The 20,280-nt window shown below is 55.4% G+C and overlaps 5 protein-coding genes across 5 annotated transcripts; 3 read left to right on the forward strand and 2 right to left on the reverse strand.

The window, feature by feature from the left end:
• Window positions 1-1,497: 1,497 nt before the first annotated feature.
• CGGC5_v000881 (uncharacterized protein) lies at window positions 1,498-1,936 on the forward strand (the record flags this gene model as incomplete). The annotated part of the gene is made up of 2 exons (XM_032020058.1): window positions 1,498-1,677; window positions 1,733-1,936. 2 exons carry the CDS (start codon window positions 1,498-1,500, stop codon window positions 1,934-1,936), a joined length of 384 nt encoding a protein of 127 aa, XP_031882896.1.
• Window positions 1,937-2,118: 182 nt separating this feature from the next.
• On the reverse strand, window positions 2,119-3,171 carry CGGC5_v000882 (uncharacterized protein; the record flags this gene model as incomplete). Its single annotated transcript, XM_032020057.2, has 1 exon — window positions 2,119-2,487. One exon carries the CDS (start codon window positions 2,485-2,487, stop codon window positions 2,119-2,121), a length of 369 nt encoding a protein of 122 aa, XP_031882895.2.
• A 528-nt stretch (window positions 3,172-3,699) lies between these two features.
• CGGC5_v000883 (Zinc finger CCCH domain-containing protein) lies at window positions 3,700-5,317 on the forward strand (the record flags this gene model as incomplete). Its single annotated transcript, XM_032020056.1, has 6 exons — window positions 3,700-3,751; window positions 3,810-3,884; window positions 3,936-4,397; window positions 4,449-4,560; window positions 4,614-4,666; window positions 4,785-5,317. 6 exons carry the CDS (start codon window positions 3,700-3,702, stop codon window positions 5,315-5,317), a joined length of 1,287 nt encoding a protein of 428 aa, XP_031882894.1.
• A 1,132-nt stretch (window positions 5,318-6,449) lies between these two features.
• DSF2-0 (Protein DSF2) lies at window positions 6,450-8,744 on the forward strand (the record flags this gene model as incomplete). The annotated part of the gene is made up of 6 exons (XM_032020055.1): window positions 6,450-7,123; window positions 7,321-7,534; window positions 7,633-7,666; window positions 7,756-7,814; window positions 8,133-8,197; window positions 8,696-8,744. The coding sequence occupies 6 exons, from the start codon at window positions 6,450-6,452 to the stop codon at window positions 8,742-8,744; spliced, it is 1,095 nt and encodes a 364-aa protein (XP_031882893.1).
• Window positions 8,745-13,938: 5,194 nt separating this feature from the next.
• On the reverse strand, window positions 13,939-15,855 carry CGGC5_v000885 (uncharacterized protein; the record flags this gene model as incomplete). The annotated part of the gene is made up of 2 exons (XM_032020052.1): window positions 13,939-15,013; window positions 15,068-15,855. 2 exons carry the CDS (start codon window positions 15,853-15,855, stop codon window positions 13,939-13,941), a joined length of 1,863 nt encoding a protein of 620 aa, XP_031882790.1.
• Window positions 15,856-20,280: the final 4,425 nt, after the last annotated feature.

Genomic DNA, 20,280 nt, shown 5'->3' on the forward strand with positions numbered 1-20,280 from the left:
GACTGTGATGGCTGTATGTTCGAGCGTCGCCTAGCCCGGCGCGAGTTAAGCAGTCATTACTGCCACTTCCATCTAGAAATCGCGTCCAACTCGCGTTCATTCATCGTCATCATGCTGACCCGGCGGAAGGCCAGGAAAATACTCGGCACAGGCGCGAGTGTTCTGTTTATAGCATGCAATATAGTCTTCGTGGTAGTGCGTATCAATTCCACAAAGGCGCTTCTTCATGATAGGGCTGGAATTACATACTGGCGACAATGTACGGCTACCGTTGCTACCGTTATTGAATGCGGGGGGCATGGCGTTGTGATGGACGTACGTTCAGTCGATGGAACCAGCGTAGACTGACCCGCGCCGGATACCGCAACGATGCACTCACAATCGAATGGTTCAGATATCCACCAGCTAAGCGCTAGGACCCATCTGGTGAGTGTCTTCAACTTCAATCATGACACCACTTATGCCTGTTTCCGAAGTCTGGGATGTTGCCTGGAGCCGTGAGCGACATGAAATTCAAAGACAAATTTTATAAAAACCTCCATCTTGTCTGCCGATTCTCATCACAACAGCCGGCAAAACATTAATTACATACAACAACGGGCATTCGCCGGTCGTCACCGACCCGACTACTACTCCGTCCCTCATTGGCTTATCTATGGGAGAGCGGACGGGATCCCGAGTTTTCCAATGGGTATGGTCGTATGTGCTGTGAAGGTATCGTGAGGTTGCTTATGTCCCAAGCCAGTGCGGTGGTGAAGTCGATGTCTAGGCAGCTGAGCGTTGCATATGACGTTGCGAGTATACTCTCTCATTTAATTCAGACTTTGATTTGTAATCGTGTGATCTCATATATGTTCTAGAACTTTGGGCTTGAGTTGAGACGCAGGAAAAATTTGTGTGTTGTTCTCATCTAATGGGCAAGAGACATTGCGTTTGAGGCTTCAAGTGAGCCTTCATGTCAACCTAGGTCGCCAGAAATTCCGAGACACACCTTCCCGTCTTGAACTGGTCTTTCATTTTTGAAAACCACTGCCTGAGTCGAACTCATATGTACCCATTTCTGCAGATTTAACAATTCCACTTAGTGTTCTGATATATTCCAGGGATGCGCGCTGAGATAAGATCGCCAGGGGTGTACCCCGCCAAAGCACCCCCACCACAGCGCATCCCCTTGACCTTCCAAGGCACCAGCCTGCGCACCTTGACGTAGCCAGCCAAGCAGATTTGAACAGCCGGGATTCCGTGTAAACAACAAAAAAGCAGGAATCAATCAGCCAAGCAACGCGCGCAGGCAGACAGGTAAGCCGTCCTCAATTCTGTACAAAAGTCTCAGCCTTTCGAAGAACCATTGCAACCATTCCCCATCTACCCTTTCCCACCTCAACTCCGGACATCACCTTACCCAGGAAACTCAACTGAACCAACTCCAAGGAAAAAAGCAAAGCACCCCACTACCCACTTACTCACTCTCCGACTACAACCACAACTCCCGACACAATGGCTCCCCCTTCCCAGCTCACCGTCGCGACTCTCTCCGTCACTCGTCTCCTTAAGGAGGAGATCTCCTACGAGAAGGAGCTTATCCAGCAGAAAGCTAAGGTCGCGACGCTGGAGGCTGAGATCAAGGAGGGCAAGCCCGATGAGGACGGCAACCGGGAGTACATGCTCAAGCAGCTGGTTCGTCCGCCTACTGTCCCCCATGCCTCAAGTGTTCTTACTGACGTCTTCGCAGAAGCTGGCTGTGGAGGAGACGGAGAAGGTCTTCCCTGCGCTGCGCACGCGCGTCGAGGACGCCACCGTCAAGTTGGAGGAGCAGATTGCCCTGGCTGAGAGCGGCGGCGCCACTGAGGACGAGCTGGCCACGGCCAAGCTGGCCCTGTCGAAGGGCAAGGAGGAGAAGACATACACTGTCGACGTTCCCACGGCCTCGGCGTAAGGCAGTTGGCCTCATGATTTGTGTGTATTAATGAATCCGGCTGGGGACCGCGTTGTGATCAAGGGCAGGCAGGCGTCATGAAATCCGCAGCTCGCATTAATGGGTATCTCAATTGAGAAGAATCATTCCTCAAAGCTAAACTATGCCGTGCCGTCTTTTTGTCTAATTGTCAACCTCCATGTCTAATTGTCAACTTCCATGCTGTCCGGTGCATCCACTGTGATCTGGGGTGTATCGCCTCCAGAAGTGACTTGGGTGTCTTGCCGGTCGTCCATCTCAACATCCTCTCCCTCCTCAATCTCGTCATCGTCAGGCTGGGGACGAGGCGTGCCGCCTTGGCTTGGTACGGCGCTTCCAGACCGTGAGAAGCTTCCCAAACCACCAGGTCGCGGCTTCAATCCCTCTGACTGATCCTCCGACTGGCCGTCTTGAGCCGGTGTCGCTCTTGATATGGCGCCACTGTCGGGGTGCGGCGTGACGTTTCCACTAGAGACGTGTCGCGGTGTCTGTCCTCCTCTGGAAGCCTCGCCGTCCTCCTCGTCCTCGTTCATGCCCTCGCGTCTCTCGACCTCCTCCTTCTCGTCACGAATCTGCCGGCGCAGCAACATGCCCTCGTCCATGATCTTGCTGAACTGCTCCTTTCGCTCGCGCCACGTCACACCGTATGTCTCGCTCTCGCGCTCGAGATCCTTGATTTCCTCCTCCAGCTTCTTCAGGTTGGCTTCCTGTTCGACGCGCGGTCGCAGTCCCTTGGCCATCAACGCGTTGGCCAGCTTGTCATACTCCTTACGTTGAGCAAGCGTGGCCTTCGCACCGTCCAGCTGCTCGCGCAGCTTCGTGTTGTTCTCGCGTACGCTCTGCGACTCTGCGAGGATGCGCTTCTGGTCGGCCTCGTAGCGTGCGCGCTCGCGGACGTTGGCGTCGAGGAGGAACTGCAGGCGGGCGATGCTGCTTTCGAAGGCGGCGAAGTCGAGGGTCAGGTCTTCTTTGATCTGGTTGATCTCGCGGGTCTTGCTGGCGGCGGATTCCTCCTTCATTTCGGTGTCGGCGTCCTTCTCGCCATTTGCGCCCTCGGGAGGCGGAGTGGGCTGTTGTTTCGTCTGAGCATTTGCGATGGCGGAGATCGAGGCGAGTCTCTTCGTGATGCGCTTGAAGGGCTTCTCCTCGATATTAACCAGACGCGTCTTGTGGAGTTCCGCCTCCTCCTTGTCGTCCAAAAGATCCCAAGATGCCATTTTTCGGGTTTGGCCTGATGTCGTGCGAAGTGGAATACTCGGCTCGGATCGCGAAAGCTGGAAGTAGTGTTTTGAAGATGCTTGGCTTTGGATGAAAACAGTAGAAGCCTGCTGAGAATAATACAAGCAGTTTTCAACTTCCAGTATATGACGTGTCTCTAAGGTGTTCCTGAATCCAAGCAGAAAGATCCGTTTGAGGTATGGCTGCAAGCAGGCGAGCGACAGTTCACTAAATTCCAAAGGCAAAGGTGCAATTAGAGTGCAGCTCTTCACGTTCTTTCCTCAGCCTTGCAGTAGCTTCTTTCCACAGTTGGGATTGGCCATCGGGACGGAAAGACCCACTTTGTGTGTTTCTCCACTAGCCCCCCTAGATCGAGGGCAAAGTCAAAGCGTCTCCTTCCCACCACAGTGATCTCATCCGAATCTACCAACAACATCGTTAGGTTTCTCGTCGCAACTACTCCAAGACTGTCGCATTTAACAGCGCTCTCGATACGAAGTTCCACGACAAATCTACTAACCGCGAAGATGACATCGTCAGAGGAGCAGCAGTTGCTGGCGCGCATCAGCCAGCTTGCCGGTACGAGAACTCTGCAAATAAAACTAGGAAAGCGCTTAATCTGATATGGTGGCAATAGGCAAGATCAACCTCCACAAGGCACAGCAAGCTGGCGTTCAGTCCATTCCCAGTTCCCAGGCATCATACCATCGACGTACGTCCCATCATGCGCCCAGCGGCATCGCGCGACACTCACACGACCCAGACAACCCCCATCGACAAGGCGGCCATCCCCACAGGCATTCCCCGTACCCCTCCTCTCGAGGACCTTCGGGTTTCCGCAACAGATCTCTTGTGGTCAACAACAGTGGAACGCAAACACCGCCTTCCGACTCGCCTACCCCCGAGGCATCTGGCTCGACCGCTTCTTCGGGCTCTTGGATTTCGAAGAACACACCCGGCCAGATGTCGCTAATCAATTCGGCGGTCTACGATAAGACGAACGAAGCCACCGCCAAAGCCATCGAGGCCACTCGACAAAAAAAGCTGCTCCAACGGGAGGCGCGCGAAAAATCCCAACTCGCCAACCATTTCCAGCGATACGGCGGACACGCGAGTGCTCCGAACACCCCTACTAACACCACAGCTGTAGGCAACCACGAGATCGAGATCCAGGGATTGCGGTATCGCGTCGCCAACAACGGCAGCAAGCTCGTGAAGGTGTCCGGTCAGTCGCCAACGCCATCTGCCCCTTGGGCACTCGTTGATTATTACACAGGAGACCTTCACCCCGTCAGTGCGACTCCTAAGGTTACATACGTTGGAGGCGTCAAATTCCACCGAAGCAAGAGAGGCAATCTATACCGCGCTGGCGTGCTCAGAGCGCATCGGTATGTCCTCCATCCCACTATTATGCAGACGCTAATCCCGCTTAACATCGCAGCCACCATGGCGTAAAGAAGGTCGACGTGCCTTGCAGCATGTTTTCGCTGACTGGTATTTCATTCACATTCTCACCCGACAACTAGTCATTCATCCGGACAAACTTGGGATCATGTCGCTCAAGTGGGTATGATAGGTATTGGACAACACTAACCCCGCAACTTCAATCTAGGTTCATGCGCGAAAGGCCCTGCTTGCCGATACCAACACGACGCGTCGAAAGTTGCCGTCTGCCGGGAGTTGCTTCACAAGGGAACCTGCGCTCATGAGGAGTCTTGTGATCTTTCCCATGACTTGACCCCTCAGCGCACCCCTACATGTGTTCACTTCATCAAGGGCAACTGTGCGAACCCCAACTGCCCGTATGCTCACTCTAGTGTATCTCCAGGTGCTCTGGTCTGCCGCTCATTCGGCATGTACGGCTACTGCGACAAGGGGGATAACTGCGAAGAGCGACACGTTTTCGAGTGCCCCGACTTTAGCAACACGGGCAAGTGTAAAACCAAGGGCTGTAAGCTACTTCACCGCGAGAGGGCAAGCGTCCTTCGGAAGCGCACAGACGACAACGAGATGGAGGATCTGTCGAGCGACGAAGAATCGGCCGACAGCGACGACGTGGACTCGGACGAGGTCGAGGAGTTTATCAACGATCCTGTTGGTGACGACTCTGACTTTAGAGTCCAAAAGGACTTTATCGCTTTCTGATCGTGACCTCGTGCCACTTGGTGAGAGCGGCCGCAATCGGTCCGCCTTCTTTACTGACATGCTTGCTATCTACTCCTGAAGGAGTCTAATCTTGGGGGAAACGGGAAGTGTACCCTTTGAGGAAGCGTGCCTCCTCGAGGGAGGCAACTGGGAAAAGAATAGCGAACAAACGATACCCAAGAAGAGCGAAAGAATTGATACGTGGCACACAAAGAACAACATACATAGAAAGGATAGATAATCCAAGAAAGAATTGTGGAACTTGATGAGCTCGAATCTTGGCGTGACAGGCGATCAATGATCAACAATCCCTTAATCATGGATGAGAAGTCGGATGAAATGATAGGGCAAGAGACTCCATTGATTGAAATCAAAGGTTACAATGACATACCCAGTGCTGGAGGCTCAAAGCCAAGGATTGCACCCTCGCTTGGGCCTCGGACGGGCATCATTTCCGTGTGCGGGCCGTCCCCAGCTGGCTTCGGATGTCTCAATTAAATCAATTAAAATTTCCATTAAAATTTACCCCGCCATCCTTTCGTACCCTGTGGGCTCCTGAAAACAACGCCATTCGATGACATTTCGTGCGCTGACACACTGGAAACTCTCCAACAAGTGCCCCCTCTGTCCTCTCCTCCACTCGCGGCCCCCATGCTGCCCAGCGGCGCTCCTCCGAGTCCAGCGCCACCCGCCGCGTTCAGTGGTTCCTGAGCCTTTGTTCCTTCCGAGACTGCTACGTTCTCTAGACGCTGACGAGGCGCTAATGGAAGGGGGCGATGGGGGGAGGAGGGCCCCGTCAGGCCGATGGCTTAGGTATATCGTAAGGTAGGCGGTTGTGTGGTCGCGCAGAAAGCGCCCTGTTCAGTCTGGTCGCCTTTGAGCTGCACCGCCTTGAAGCTCAGCCCCTCGTCGCTGCACCACCTCCGTCCTGCCTGAAGCTGAGAATAGCACCAAATGTGACGACATTGCGCTCCCACATAAGCAGCTGCTCGTGGCCTCTTGATCCTCCAGCCTTGAGCTCGGTATATCTGATTTCTGCATTCTGTGCCTTCTATTCTCTATTCTTTCGGTTCCGAGACGTGACCCGGACTGCATCCATAGCAGTATACTAATCTTAGGCACCATCATCATCATGGGTATACGCGACATCCTTAAGAAAAAAGACAACCTCGACAATGGCGAGCCCAGCAGCCAGGACGCCATGGACAGGCTAGCAGCCCCCGAGTTCAAGTTCATCCGATCAGACACCCACTCGCAAGAAGTCATCCACCCGCCAACCGTGTCTGTGGAAAACGACCAGTACCTGAATCCCAAAGACGGCGGCGGCGGCCAGAAGCCGCGACGCAGCCTCGACGTCTTGTTCGGCAACCGCTCCCGTAGCCCTTCCGTGTCCTCCCAGGCGAGCTCGAACGGCAACCCGAAAGGGTCCAGACGGCTGTCGGAACGGCTGCACCTCAGCCGGTCGCCCGCCTCCTCCGATAACGTCCCGCAGAACCTGCCCGACATCGTAACCACGGCCGAGGGCGACGAGGCGGCCTGGGAGAAGCGCGCGACAATCCTGGCGTCGTCAAACAAGAGCAGACCGGCGACGCCGTCGCATGATAACGGGCAGGGGGTCGGCGGGGCGAAGGACAGCTCGAATGGCGCTGCCGTGTCGTCGCCGGCCATTGATGAGGATATCCAGGAGGCCATCAGGCTGCATGAGGCAGGGGATTACGAGAACTCGACGGCCATGTTTGCCCGCCTGGCTGATCCAAAAGGGGCTAACAACACCCTCAGTCAGTTCCTGTACGGGCTTGCTTTGAGGTAAGTCTAGACGTCCAGACTGGTCTCGACCCCGCGGCAGGCTTGCCGTCGCCTCCCCGTTCCCATGGGCGGTCCCATGCCGGCTCGTCGGCCGATCACACTGCATCGGGGTGTTTAGAGGGGGGCGACGGGTGCCACGATGCTTGGGGTGGTGGACGGATCGAGTGACGCGCTTGCTGACTCGGGAATGTTGATAGGCACGGCTGGGGATGCGAGCCCAATCCAGAGGGGGCGATCAAGTATCTGTCGGCGGCAGCATCGAACGCGGCAGCCGTTGAGCAAATGGCGTTGAAGGCTGGGCTCAAGAAGGGTGGCGCTGCCAAGGGAGAGCTCGTTCTGGCCATCTTCGAACTGGCGAACTCGTTCAGACACGGTTGGGGCACGAAAACGGACCCAATCGCGGCCAAGCAGGTTGGTTTACCCGTCCGAATAGTGGCTCGAGGCGGGAGGAAGAAAACCTGCAGAGTCGCCATCATGACCGAAGGGCGAGGGCTGACATCCAATTGCAGTACTACGAGACCGCAGCGAACCTTGGAGATACTGGTGAGTATGCCCTCATGATGCATCGCTGGGCGTCAAGACAGCGCCCAATGCTTCGTTTCGGGTACGCTAACCAGCCTTGCTTGACTCAGACGCCATGAATGAAGTCGCCTGGTGCTATTTGGAGGGCTTCGGCTGCAAAAAGGACAAGGTGAGTTTTGTCACATATCAGTTCTTGCTTGGAGATATTACGCATCTCGGCGTCGGCAAAACAGGGACGGGAGACGGCATCTCTGGGGAAACTTTGAACGAGCCTCACTCGTCTCGTAAAGTGTGTGTGTGTGGCTTGCGCCATGAACCGCATATGTCATGAGATGAGCTCAACTCCAAGGGACGCCCAATTCAAGGGGCCGTCAGCAAAGTTGTTTTGGTCAGGTTGGGCATCAAGCGGCCGTCTTTCGCGGCCGCGAATGACACCCGCCCGATACGCATGCTCGATTTCATCACATGAGGCTGACGACATGTCCAGTTCGCAGCAGCCCGTTACTACCGGTTGGCCGAGAAGAACGGCAACAAAACACTAGGCAATTCATGGTAAGTCGAGCCAGTCTCCTTTTGCTTTGCGCCCATTTGGTTTGCTCGGTTTTCCCCAAGGGTCGGATCCGGTAGACGCATCGAGTCGTCCTGGGAGAGGGGGGCAGCCTGCAGCGCGTCGCGGATGACTTGCGCGCTGCGGCATTGATAGGCTGGCGGCCCTTCCTGCACCCCAAGATGCAGCAGCGGCAGCAATAGTAGCGGCAGCTCGCCCTGCTTTGGCAGCTTTGGCTGTCAGCAAGTCTCCCCGGGCATGCACGCAATTCTTACTTGTTGCATGCTCTGGGGTGCTGCGCTGAGCTGCACCGCCTCCGACAGGATTGCTCTGAGCCTTGATACTGGGTTTACTGGGAGCGTTGCGGTCGCTGTGCCCCCATGCATCGCGATCTGTTCCTACCGGTTTTCTGTGTCCTTCGTTCCTGACGACATTGCATTTCTCTGACACTACTATGATCCAATACTCTGGTGACACTAATACTGACGGTCGCAACCCAACAGGATCTGGAAGGATAAGTACGATCCAGACGGCGGCAAGGGCAAGAAGTAGAGAGGGGCAATGCTCCGTATCAGCGAGGGGATGCGAACGTGTGAGACGGTCATCGGTGACACGGGCGTAGCATACTCGAAACGGCTGTACGGACGGCAGCGCGTGCATGCTTTCCCCCCTGTTTGTCCGCCGGCGATTCCCTTTCCTCCTGCCGCTGTGTCACCGAGACGCAAGATCGTTGCACGGAGCGGGTGTCCATTCGCCCGATCGTGTTCCGGTCGTGAACCGGAACGTCGCGATAGGGGAGAACAGATAGAAAGCTGGCAGGCCCCCCTTCCCTGTAACGAATGCCCCCCGTGATGGAACGGGAAGCACGAAAGAGAATCGTCCCAGGTGGCGCAAGCGTACTGCGGCAAATAGATTCTCCCATGCAGTCTATTCACAGTGCGGTGCGTTTCCGCTAGGTGTATGCTGTACGCCGTTGGACGACAGACATGCAGGTCTCGTGAGCGTTGAGAACAGGCCAATGCTCTTGGGAGGGGCATAGAGGCCTCGCGGGACGGAGCGAGGACCTGGGACTCAGCCGAGCTGAGCTGAAGTAGCCTACGGTCAGTTTTGGATAGATTGGCGGTGTCTACTTGGACAGTGGGAGGCATTTTTTTATCATTACTTCATTTTCTTAGTTGTATCATACCCCCTGGGCGAAGAAGAGCCTCATACCCAACATCAGTACTGCAGAATATTACAAAGGACAACTTTGTTTACACAGCGGGGGCTCCTCAACGGGGGTTGTCGGCCCCAGAACCGGCGGCCGATTCTCCATCCACCCTCCGGCGATCCCGTCGTCCTCGTCCGGGCCGAAGCAAAGTTCCTCCCGACGTCGTCCGAGGACCATCCCCTTCCCGTTCCCGGGAGGGGTGGGGTGCCACAAGCCCATCATCCGTCGTCCAAAGGGCGGATAGAGGATAGCACGACCTGGGAAAGATGTTTGGCCTACCTAGGTTTCTTATGTTGGACGCATGAACCTGCGTTGCGCTGTGCGCCGGCGCGCTGAGAGACATTTGTGGTTCCTTTTCTCACGCGGTTACCCGCCGCTTCAGGGGGACGCCAGTCAGGAGGGAGGAGTGAGGAGTCACTTGCTATTCGATCGCTGTACAAAGGGATCGCGAGGGGCTTCTTGATGCGGTTGCAGAGCCGGGGGAGGGGAACACATTACATTCCGGGTTTGGGACTTCATGATCCGCTAAATTTACTTCTAAGCTTGCCCTCGTGTGTTCGGCCAGGGGCCAGAAAGGGGGGAACTATCTTGTGGTTCTAGGAATCCCGTCTTCCGGTTGAGCAGTCGCGACTGTGACTGCCCCCCTGATGCGAAACCTGCGCGACGTCTCTTGAAGGGTTGGGGAGGAGCTTCCAGCCAGTGTGTGCCTGGTCCTTTGATACCAAGGAAAAAGCTTGCAACTCAGCTGGACAGGTCGTACATTAGCCTCGCGTCTTCGCTCTGGGGAAGGGGGAAGACACCGAACCCTCTCTCGCAAGCCCACAAGTTCGCAGCTTCGGGGCCTATGCAGGACATTCAGACTAAGAAGAAGATGCGCGCATCATGGAACGACAGGTGAGTGTTCATCTGGTGTTTTCTTCCCTTCTCTCCTGGCCGTTTGTATCATCGCGAGATCAGATTGCATGAGCTAAGGAGGATGACCCAATGAATCAGTGCAACGTCAGCAAAACTTGCAAAGATGCCCTGGCTTGAAACTTCCTTGACGCTCTGCAGTAAGGTAGGTCCGCGTCGTGATGGTATCGGCGACGGAAAACGGATGAACCCATCCGAACCTGCACGCTTGGGTATATTTCCTGCTCACCTGCTCACCTACATGTGTCTGGCCCGCACCTTTCGCCACTCGTGAGTGATTGAAGGCCGCGCGCCGCTCCTTCACCTAAGGTCAGGCTAGATCGGGTTGGCTAGCTTGCAGTTCACCTTCTTCACCGTGGTAGTTAGGTCCCTTAGCCACATGGTCCTATCATCCTAGCTTCTTTAGCCGTCCAAGATGGGGGCTTCTTCTTACCTCATGGGCCTCAATTATGCACCGTTTCTTCGCACCGCGCGGCCGGAAGATGAATATCTCCCCGCGGGTGGACGGCGCAGAATTACGGAAAGGAGCATGACGATGGTTGAGTGCGATTCCGATTCCTCGCCGCAGACCTGGGCCTACACCGCGGCCGCTCACCGTCACCGCGCCGTTTGGCCCCCAGTTCCCCAGCTCCCGTGAGCGAGCACCCAAGCATGCGACCTCGAGAATGTCTCAGACGCACATCGAGTACGACCGCGCATCATCCATCATGCCCCCCCTACGGTTACGTCTGCCTGCCGTCTTACGCCAAAAGCCTGGGCTGATACTACGTACCACCTTATCAATCTCAGCATCTTATCCGCCGCCACATCCTTCCTGTCTCACCACATTCTCTCCCATTTTCGCACGGCGCTCTATCTATCTGGGGGACTTTGGTGAGCCAGGCAGGAGGGGCAATGCAGGGCAAATGGAATAGGTAGCAAGTCTGTCGTGACCCAATGATCTGGGAGCGTTGCCTCATCTTCTGGCTTGATAGATGCCGGTATTCCAAAGGGTGCATCTAATCCGGGCCCTCCAGCTCCCCATCTGACCTCATCGGAACCCGAGCCGACGACTCACGCGAAAGAGACACACAAGTACATCATCGTGCTGAAGCTCGCAGCACCTTGCAAGCTTCGCCTTTTCCTTCCACGAAGGCCGCGAATGGCACCATGTCTTAGCACCGAGGAAAGAAATGCGGGATCTCGTTCATGAGGGGGGAGCTAAGAAGTCTTTACCAGCCTCCGCACTTTTTTACTCCCCTCCCGACCTAAGATGTAAGACTCAAAGCTACCCTTTAGCGGGCTGTGGCTTTTATTGTTCAACCGCGCGAGACAATAGGGTCGTGGAAATCTTTAGTGTGTTTCCAGAGGGAAGAGACAATCCCATTCATCCCTCTTCAGCCGCTACGCCCGTTTGCCGCTATTGTGATCCCCAAACACCACCAACCGCGATGCCATCCATCTACGTGCAACATCACCAGAGACGGCCCCCCAGAAAGAAAAAAAAGAATTTCCCGTGTTTCCCGCGCCGCACTACCACAGGCTCACCCGCTTGCCCCTTCCAGCCCCAGCTCTGCGCTGCGCTGCGCCCACCATCTCACGCGCCGCGCCGTCGACCACAGTGAAAAAGACCTTTGCCTCGCTCCTCCCATGCAATCAGGAAACCTCAAAAAACAACGCTAATGCGGCATCAAAGCCGCTGCTGCTGCTGCTGCCCCCCAACCAACCCATTGGTCTCCTCCAAACCAAGAACCAAGGAAAGACCGCCTACTCCCTACCCGGGTGCCATTCCCGAGACGGCGGACGTGATCTCCAACAGAAACCGCAGGTCACACACACACTTACACACACCTTACACATTGCGCGTAGGTACCGTACCGTCCTCAAGACTAGGGCAGGAAGGAAGGAAGGAATAAACGGTGATGCGTTCCGTTTGACACCGCCCCCCCCCCCGAACCGTGGTGTTCGCCAATAGTGCGAGGGGAACTGACGACGACAATGGCGAAAACGGGGTTTTTGGTTGTCGCCCCCTCCTCTCGATAACACTGCTTTGAGGGATAGGCGAGTGACCAACGGGCGCAGATCACGTCTTATCACGGCCCTTGATATATCCCCTCGAGACCTATGAGTGTTCGCGCTCAGCGCGGATCGGATCAACGATCAACATGGAAGGCAAGGTCATCCCGTACCATTTACGACTTTTTAGACTTTTATAGCCAAGTTTTTTATCCAAGTGAAGAAAGTCATCTGCTCAGATATATTCACAAATCACATTATTGGCAATCAAGGAGGGAACATTTAGTGGTAGTAGTAAAAAAGAAAACACAAATGAGTTTCCATGGTATCTTTCAATTGCTTTGGTAAGAAAGCTTCGCAAGTAGCTACATGAATAGAAAAAATAAAGGCCCGAGCCAAAACCCAACCCTCCCAAGAAGCCGCCTATCTTTCAAGAACCGGCCTTTCTGGGTTTGATGTAGATGGCTCCTACCACTGAAGTAGGAAATAAACAATAAGAATCCTGAGGGGGAATCGACATTCATCCGCCGCTGCTAGTAAACTCTTCAATGCTTTCCATTTCCCCTCCCGCGCTGTGCCCGCTTTCCTTCTGCTCGCTGTGCTGGAAGTGATTTCTTTCGCTGAGAACTGTTGTTTCCGTCGTCGTAAACGTTGACGGTCGTAAAATGTTTGGTGTGTGTGTGTGTGTGTGTGGTGAACAAAGTAAATGGACGAAAAGACAGTTTGTGTGTGTGTGTGTATGTGTCGAAGTGAATAAATGGATGGTTAAAAAAAGCGATGTTATTTGCGCGCGTTTCGTGAGAGCGTTGAATGTGTGTGTGTTTGTGTGTGTCTCATTGATCATCAGATTCGTTTCGACTTTGTCATTTTCTTCTTCTTTGGACGTCGTGAGATGTCCCCTTCCTTCCTCCTCTTCGTTTCTTTCGTCGCAATCTGTTGCGCGCAATGTGGTCGCTTGCCATCTCTCTCGAGACAAGATGAAAAAAAGAATAAGGAAATGGAAAACAAATGAGAAGCACAAAGCAAATAATCAAAGGAAAACAAAAACAAAAACACAAAGCAACCGCTATCCATCCCTTCTCTGCCCTCCTAAATGTGATGAGACCTGCTCTCCAGGTTTTGTCTCCCGTTGTGACCGCCATCCCATCCCATTCCCGCCCATTGTACATCCATCCCTAAAACCCAACCGCCCGCCTCCGCTGCTCGCCCCGCACTGGGAATAAGCAGTAGATGGAAAATACCAAAAAGGAAAAGCAGATAACAACAAACTGATACCAGGACTGTGCGACAGATATAGATCCAGAATGCTCGCTCGCTTGCTTGCTAAGATACCGAGAAAACACACAAGGAGATGTGAACACAAAAATGTAAAAAACATCAGATAAAGTGAGGCCCGAAGGAGCTTCGATCATGGTTTTGTTTTTGGGGCGAAAAAAGAGGATCGTTTGGTGCGTGAGCAACAATGTCTGGGGGGTCCCGCGGTGGAGCGGTAAAGAAGTGTATGATGAGAGGCGCTTCGGGATAAATAGAAAAGGAAACAATGTTTTGGATCATGAGATCGTTGAGGTTCTCTTTTTTCTCGTGCTGCTTCATTTCTTTTTTTGGTTCATTCATATGCGAAGACATTCGTTATTCGTCAGTGCCAATCTTGTTGGACTCGGACACCATTTTGGCGAAATTCCTGACCACCTCGCTGGGGATCTGGTCCCACAGCAGCGATCTGGTGTAGACCTCGGCGGCGGACTGCTTGTTGGAGTTGCGCATGGCGGCGAGGGCGTCGGCGAGGTTCCTGCGGCCCTGGCTGGTGGCGCGCTCGGCGGGCGTGGGCCCGTTGCTGAGGAAGTCCTGGGAGCTGACGCCGTTGTACTGGGCGGCGGACAGGCCGAAGAGCTGCTCGTTGGCCTGCTCCTCGGTGGGCTGGGTGAGGGAGTCGCCGAGCTGGCCGAGCATGGAGGGGGCGACGCCGGACATGGTGGCGTCGCCGCCGAGGCCGACAGAGGCCTGGTCGACGACCCATGAGCCGCCGGAGGGCTGGGGAGCGACGGCGTTGAGGGTGTTGGAGGCCTCGTTGACGCCGGCGTCCTTGAAGACGTTCTCGAGCAGGGTGGCGGCCTCGGCGCGGACGTCCTCGGAGACGCGGGGGATGGCCGGGGTGGAGCGGCTGGAGAGGACGAAGGCACCGACGAGGAAGAGCATGAAGAGGATGCCGCCCTGGGAGGAGGAAGGCTTGTCGGCGTCGACGGGGAAGGGGACCTCCGCCTTCTTGGCGGGGACGACCTGGAGCTCCTGCTTGACCTCGGGCTGCTGCTGCTGCTGCTCCATAGGGTACTCGCCGAGGAAGTTGACGTTGTCCCAGGTGCCGGGCATGGTCATGCCGTCCATGTCGTCGTAGCCGGAGACGAAGGCATTGCTGGTAGGGGCGGCCATGGCGGCGTTCTCGAGGCGCTGGACGTGGTCGGTGAGGACGCTGACCTTTTTGCGGAGCTCGCCAGTCTCGATGGTGTGGGTGCGGATCATCTCCTCCTTCTCCATGGTGAGAGACTCAATGTACTCCTGTTGGAACTGCTTCTCCCTCAGGAGCTGCTCCATCTTTTGCCTCATCTCGGCCATCTCCTCCTCCATGTCGGTGAGGACGGCGGTGAACTGCTTCTTCTCATCCTCGAGGCGCTCAGTGTGCTGCTTCTTCCTCTGGCGAGAGTCGAGACTGTGATCGGATGTCAGTGTGTGTGCAAGTCAGAGGATGTTGGTGTTCACTTACGCTGCTTGACGATTCCTCAAGAGACGTTTTTGTTGCTTGAGCTCCTTGATCTCCTGCTCGTCGGTGGACTGGGCGATGAGCTGGTCGATGTTGCTGAGGTTGCGCTCGGCGGGGATGTCGAAGCGGGCGTTCTTCTTGCGGATGCCGTCACCTCTCCTCATGTCGTTGTGCGAGCGGATGGTGGGGCTCCCGGGGCGCATCTTCTTCGCCATGGACTCTGACTGACCGATCCAGCCCTTCTGCGGTGAGGTGGGGATAGACTGGTTGCCCGAGCCGATGGAGGCGAACATGTTGATCTGGCCGGTGGGGTTGGTGAAGGGCGTTTGGCCCTGGACGGTAGGTCTTTGGAACAGAGCGCTGTTGTCGTACTCCGCGGGCATGCCGTCGAACTGTTGCAGGGGAGTGCAAGAACCGGAGGTGTTGCTCAAGGACCAGGCGTTGCCTTGGGGGCCAAAGGGAGAGGGCTGGGCGTGGTCGAGGCGCATGAAGGGGTTGTTGCTGTGCTGCTCCATGTGGAAGGGGTTGTTGGACGGCACCGACTGCATCTCGACTGACTGCCAGTCTTCCGTCTTTGGGGAGAAGAGCGAGCCGCCGACGGCGAAAGATTCCCTGCGGCTGTCGGCCATGGGGGGCGACATTTCCAGGCCCGAGTCGAGCGCGCTGTGATCCAAGATGTTCTCGTCCAGAATGCTGTGGTCCTCCTCCTCGTAGTACTTTTGCGCTTGACTTGTGTCGACGGTCAAGGGATTCGGTCTGAAGTAGGTCGGCATCTGGTAGGTTGAGACCATTTCTGGTGAATGTGATGGGGCAGTCTAAAGATGACTGCGAGGTGCTTCTATGCGAGCAAAATGATGCCTATTTAATTTTTTCTCTTTGGAAAAAATCTTGGAAATAGTTGTGTTAGTCGTGGGTGGCAGGCGGCGGTGAGAATGATCATCCAGGGTTTATTTTTGGGTTGAGTGAGATGTGGGGACGGTGCTGCGGATTCTCAGAGGGACTCGCAGGTGAGGGGAATGCACTCAGGCTGTGTGCAGAAGGATGATGATGGGTGTAAAGAGGATGCATGCAAAACCGCTGGAGAAAAATAGCGAGACGCGGGCTTTTGTGAAGGTCGTTGGACCACAGAGCAGCGCAAATGAGGTGAGGTAGGGAAGAGGGCCAGGAAAAGCAAAGAAGGTGGTGGGAGCGGACGAGCGGCCGGAGTGAGTGAGAGAGTAGTGATAAGAGAGGTTGGTGGGGATCAGGAAGTCGAGCGGGTGGGAGGGAGGCCGGAAAGTTTTAAGGCAGTGCGTTGCAGCAGAGCGCAACAAGAAGAACAAGGCAAAGTAGTCTGAGGGAACTGAGGAAACAGAAACACACTCACAGGCTTGGTATCGTTTCTTCGTTCGAGTCGTACGGTGCTGCGATGCACTCCAGATCTTGTGGCAAGTTGAAGAGCAGGTCAGTCAGACACAGGGCGGGGAAAGCCTCAGTATGTATCGTGTGTGAGTGAGTGCGTGCGTGTGTGTTGTGTGTGTGTGTGCGAGAGTTGGTAAGGCCGCCGGTATGTGAGGCAGGTCGAGAGAAGGATGGACGATGGAACAATAATAAACAATTGTGTGTTGCAACAACGGGGGAGGGAATCGTCGAAAGATGGGGTGTCGGGAATATGTATATGTATGTACGTATGTACGGTTGTGTGAGTGTGGTGTGGGATGGATCTCGTTCTCTTGGTGGACTTGGGTCTTGGTGGCAGACAAGGTAGAGCCTGAGGAGGACGGCGGATGGTTTTGTACTTTTGGATCCAAAGGCGGCACTTCTGCGGGAGAACGTGGACGAGGTACTTGGTCGGAAACGGTGGCCGGGTTGAGGTACTTTGCTTGGCTTCCAGAAGAATACGGTGGGCATGGATGGGGAGGGGAGGAGGGGACTGGGGAGGGAAGAGCGTATGGGAGCAGCAGAGTTGCGGATGGTGCAGGTGCAGGTCAGGCTTGGTCCGGGTCCCAATCCCAGTGCGCCAGGATGCAGAGACTCAAGAGACAGAGAGAAAGCAGTGGGGAAAGACAAGAGGGACGAACGCGCGACCTAGGCCGGGATGGGCAATCGACGAGATGGAGGAGAGCTCTTTACGGCGAGAGCAGAGCAGCAGAACGGAGAGCCATAGTAGTATACGGCGGGTGGGATGGGATGGGATGGGTGGGTTGGTCTGGTCACTCACTCGTTTGTGGAGGGTGGCCGACAAACGACGGGGGTGGGTGTCTAGTGAGAACGTGCCGAGGAGGAGCCCAGTCAGCAAGACTCTGAGTCTTCTCTCTCTCTCTCTCTCTGTCAAGAGAAACCGTATCTGTGGTATGTAGGAACAGAGACTGTTGGTCAGACAAGAGAGATCATGATGCCAAGGAGACGGAACTTCCTTCGTTTCCCTGCTTCCCTGGATGCCGGGTCCGTCATGATGCCTCTGCTACATGGAGAATGTCTTGTCCATGTCTGGCCTTCATCCCTCGTGAGACCGCGGGATGTCCCCGGAAATCTTGCCAGTATCTTGTCATGATGGTTTGATCCAAGCATGGCGAGAACGAGAGCTTGGGATTGCGGCAGGCTGGGCTGCCGCGCTGACTACTACACTACCTACTGACAAGCACAGACGGACGGCCGACGCAATACGGTTGCAAAGTATTCCTTGGAACAAGACACGGACAAGACAAGGGGAGCATTTGAGCAGGGGTTGTGTTTGGCTTTAGACCGCCTCGAACTCTCCTCACGGACTCTATCAACTCGATGGACTGTTGCCGCCGTCTTCCCTTGTTTTCTTCTTGGTACCCAAGGGGAGAGAGAGTGTGTATGAGAGAGGCCATGGGGATAGGCTAAGGTACCGCTCGGCGGGCTAAAGCTAGGGCAAGGTACATGAGGCCCGGAAAGAGGCTTGGGGACGAGCTCTTTGGGGGGTTGTAATCCCATCATCATGGCCGTATGGGAATAGAAACGGCAGCCGGGGCCTGACAGGGCAGGGTAAGGCCAGGCGAGACGGCAAGAAAGATACTCGGGGGGACCATGGGACGGAGGGCGGGATGGCATACGACGGGATGGATGGGATGGGATGGGACGGCACTCTGTGTGTACTTGCTGCAGTACTTGGTACAGAGTAGTAGCAAGCAGTATGGGCACAGAGAAAGCCAAAGCGAAACCCAACCCCACGCCCAGCCGATGTGCTCCGACTGGATTCTCTGTGCGCTCTCTCGGTCTTGTGGCTCTCAGTTGGGGGAGCCTTGGCCGGGTATGCGTGTGTCAGTCAAGGGCCGCTGGGGGACGACAGATTCCGGCCGACGAATGAGGTCAGCGAAGACGAGGATGACAAGAGATTCTGGGTTCTGGGCCTTTGGGTCCTGGCCGCGATGCGCCGGGTCTAGCTGGACGGGGATCTTGCCGGAAGACACTCTGAGCGACGGGCGGGTCAGGCAAGGGAGGTTGAAGGCCGTGAATGGAGATGGGGAAGACGGCTCGGCCGTCAACCGGGACGGCCAATAGCGGGAAATAAAAAATAGAATTTTTTTTTTCTATGATTTGGTTCTTTGCGCGCAAAAGAAAAAAAGAAAATGAAGGAGACGGAAGGGGGAAACACACCCAGCCAGCCAGCTCGGCGCAAATGGGAATGGCGGTCACGGTCACAGACGGTAGGGGTTGGGCGCTGCTTGGGCCACCGTCTGTTCGGCAAATGCGTGCGCAGAGGTTGGATCAAGGAAGGACGGATAAGCAAATGGTGAGGGAATTGGCCACCGTTATTCTGCACCGCGAGTTCCATTGAGAGCCCAGCACTGTGAGGTAAGTAGGTCTTGGTAGGTGAGGTGCAGTGCAACACCGTCGGAAACGTGTGGTGCTGCCTGAGGTGAGTGTAGACGGTCTGGATGTTTGAACGGTGGACCAAGAATGACGTACGGCGCTAGGAAGGCAAGTAAGTACGGAGTACGATGTAAGGCAAGGTGAGGTACATTGGCAAGGTACCTAGCTGGGTAGGTACGGTAGGTGGCACCCCTCGGTGGGAGGGCGAAGCCGTTGTGATGACCAAAAACGGAAGGAAAGATGCAAAAATAAGAGGTGAGCTCTGAGTGGTGAGCTTCGAGTCCCTGGTGACCGAATCCACTGGACGAGAGACAACGGGGATCCGGAGAACCAGGCAGCTCCAGCAGGTTGGGCAGCGACGGCCGCTCTCTTCCGCGATAGGCCCGCCCGCACCACCCCGTTGATACCTAATCTTCTCCAGACTGCTGCAGAGCTGCTCATGTCACAGCAGCCCTCCTGCAACCCTCTTTGCCAGGCCCTACCCAATGCAAGTACCTACCTTACCTACTTACCTAGTAAGCCACTGTTTCTCGTCCAGCAGCTCCTATTGCTCGGCGCTGAGATGGGGTGACCACCCCTCGCCAGGCTCTCGCTACAGGGCGGACGAGGCACTGGTTCAGAGGTGAAGGGCTTACTTCAGCTCGGATTGGTATTGGTAGTAGCATCGAACCTCCCTCACCAGGCACCTTATCTTGGTAGGGCAGGCAAGGTATGACCTGAGATGACATTGATGCTCTGCCATTCAGCTGTCTTGCTGAGCATCCCGGTGTGATTGCAACCAGACGAAGCAACAGGCCAGGGCAAACAAGCAGAATACAGACACTTGCGCTATCAAAACATCCAAATGGAAGTCGCCCGTCTTCCCAATCACGGCAAGTCATGCCGTGTGTACCTCGGGCAAGGTGCTCACTTCGCGATGGCCGACGCAGAGAACCTTGAGGGTATCCGTCTCTACAGAGATAGAGCATGACGAGTCCCCATCCAGAGTGGTATCGTCACTTATTCCCTAGATCATCTGGCTAGCCCAACATGCGAAAATCCCACACGGCGACAATGCAACCGATCCGATCGATCACCTCAACAGACTTGGCTGGTGTCCGTAAATCTCTGCAGTCTCTGCAGTCCCAAAGCCCCGTTTTCCTTCTCGAAAACCAAAAGAACAAAGCGCAATTGGCCAACCTCGTCCGTTGTAGGATGGGATGATGCCCGTACCCTCAGACGACTTCTCAGCCACATCCCTGGAGGGAAACAGCCACCCTTCGCCTAATTCTCGGGCGCCTTGACCCCAGCGGGCAAAGTCAATTCCAACATCGAGAAACATGCGCAGGAGAGGGGCTGCGCGCTGCGCATGAGGGTCCTCCATCACGCAGTGCGACGACTGCGACGACGACAACGAC

This window comes from Colletotrichum fructicola, assembly GCF_000319635.2.
Source record: "Colletotrichum fructicola Nara gc5 chromosome Unknown KSG_Nara_v1_contig01, whole genome shotgun sequence".
NCBI lineage: Eukaryota > Fungi > Ascomycota > Sordariomycetes > Glomerellales > Glomerellaceae > Colletotrichum > Colletotrichum fructicola.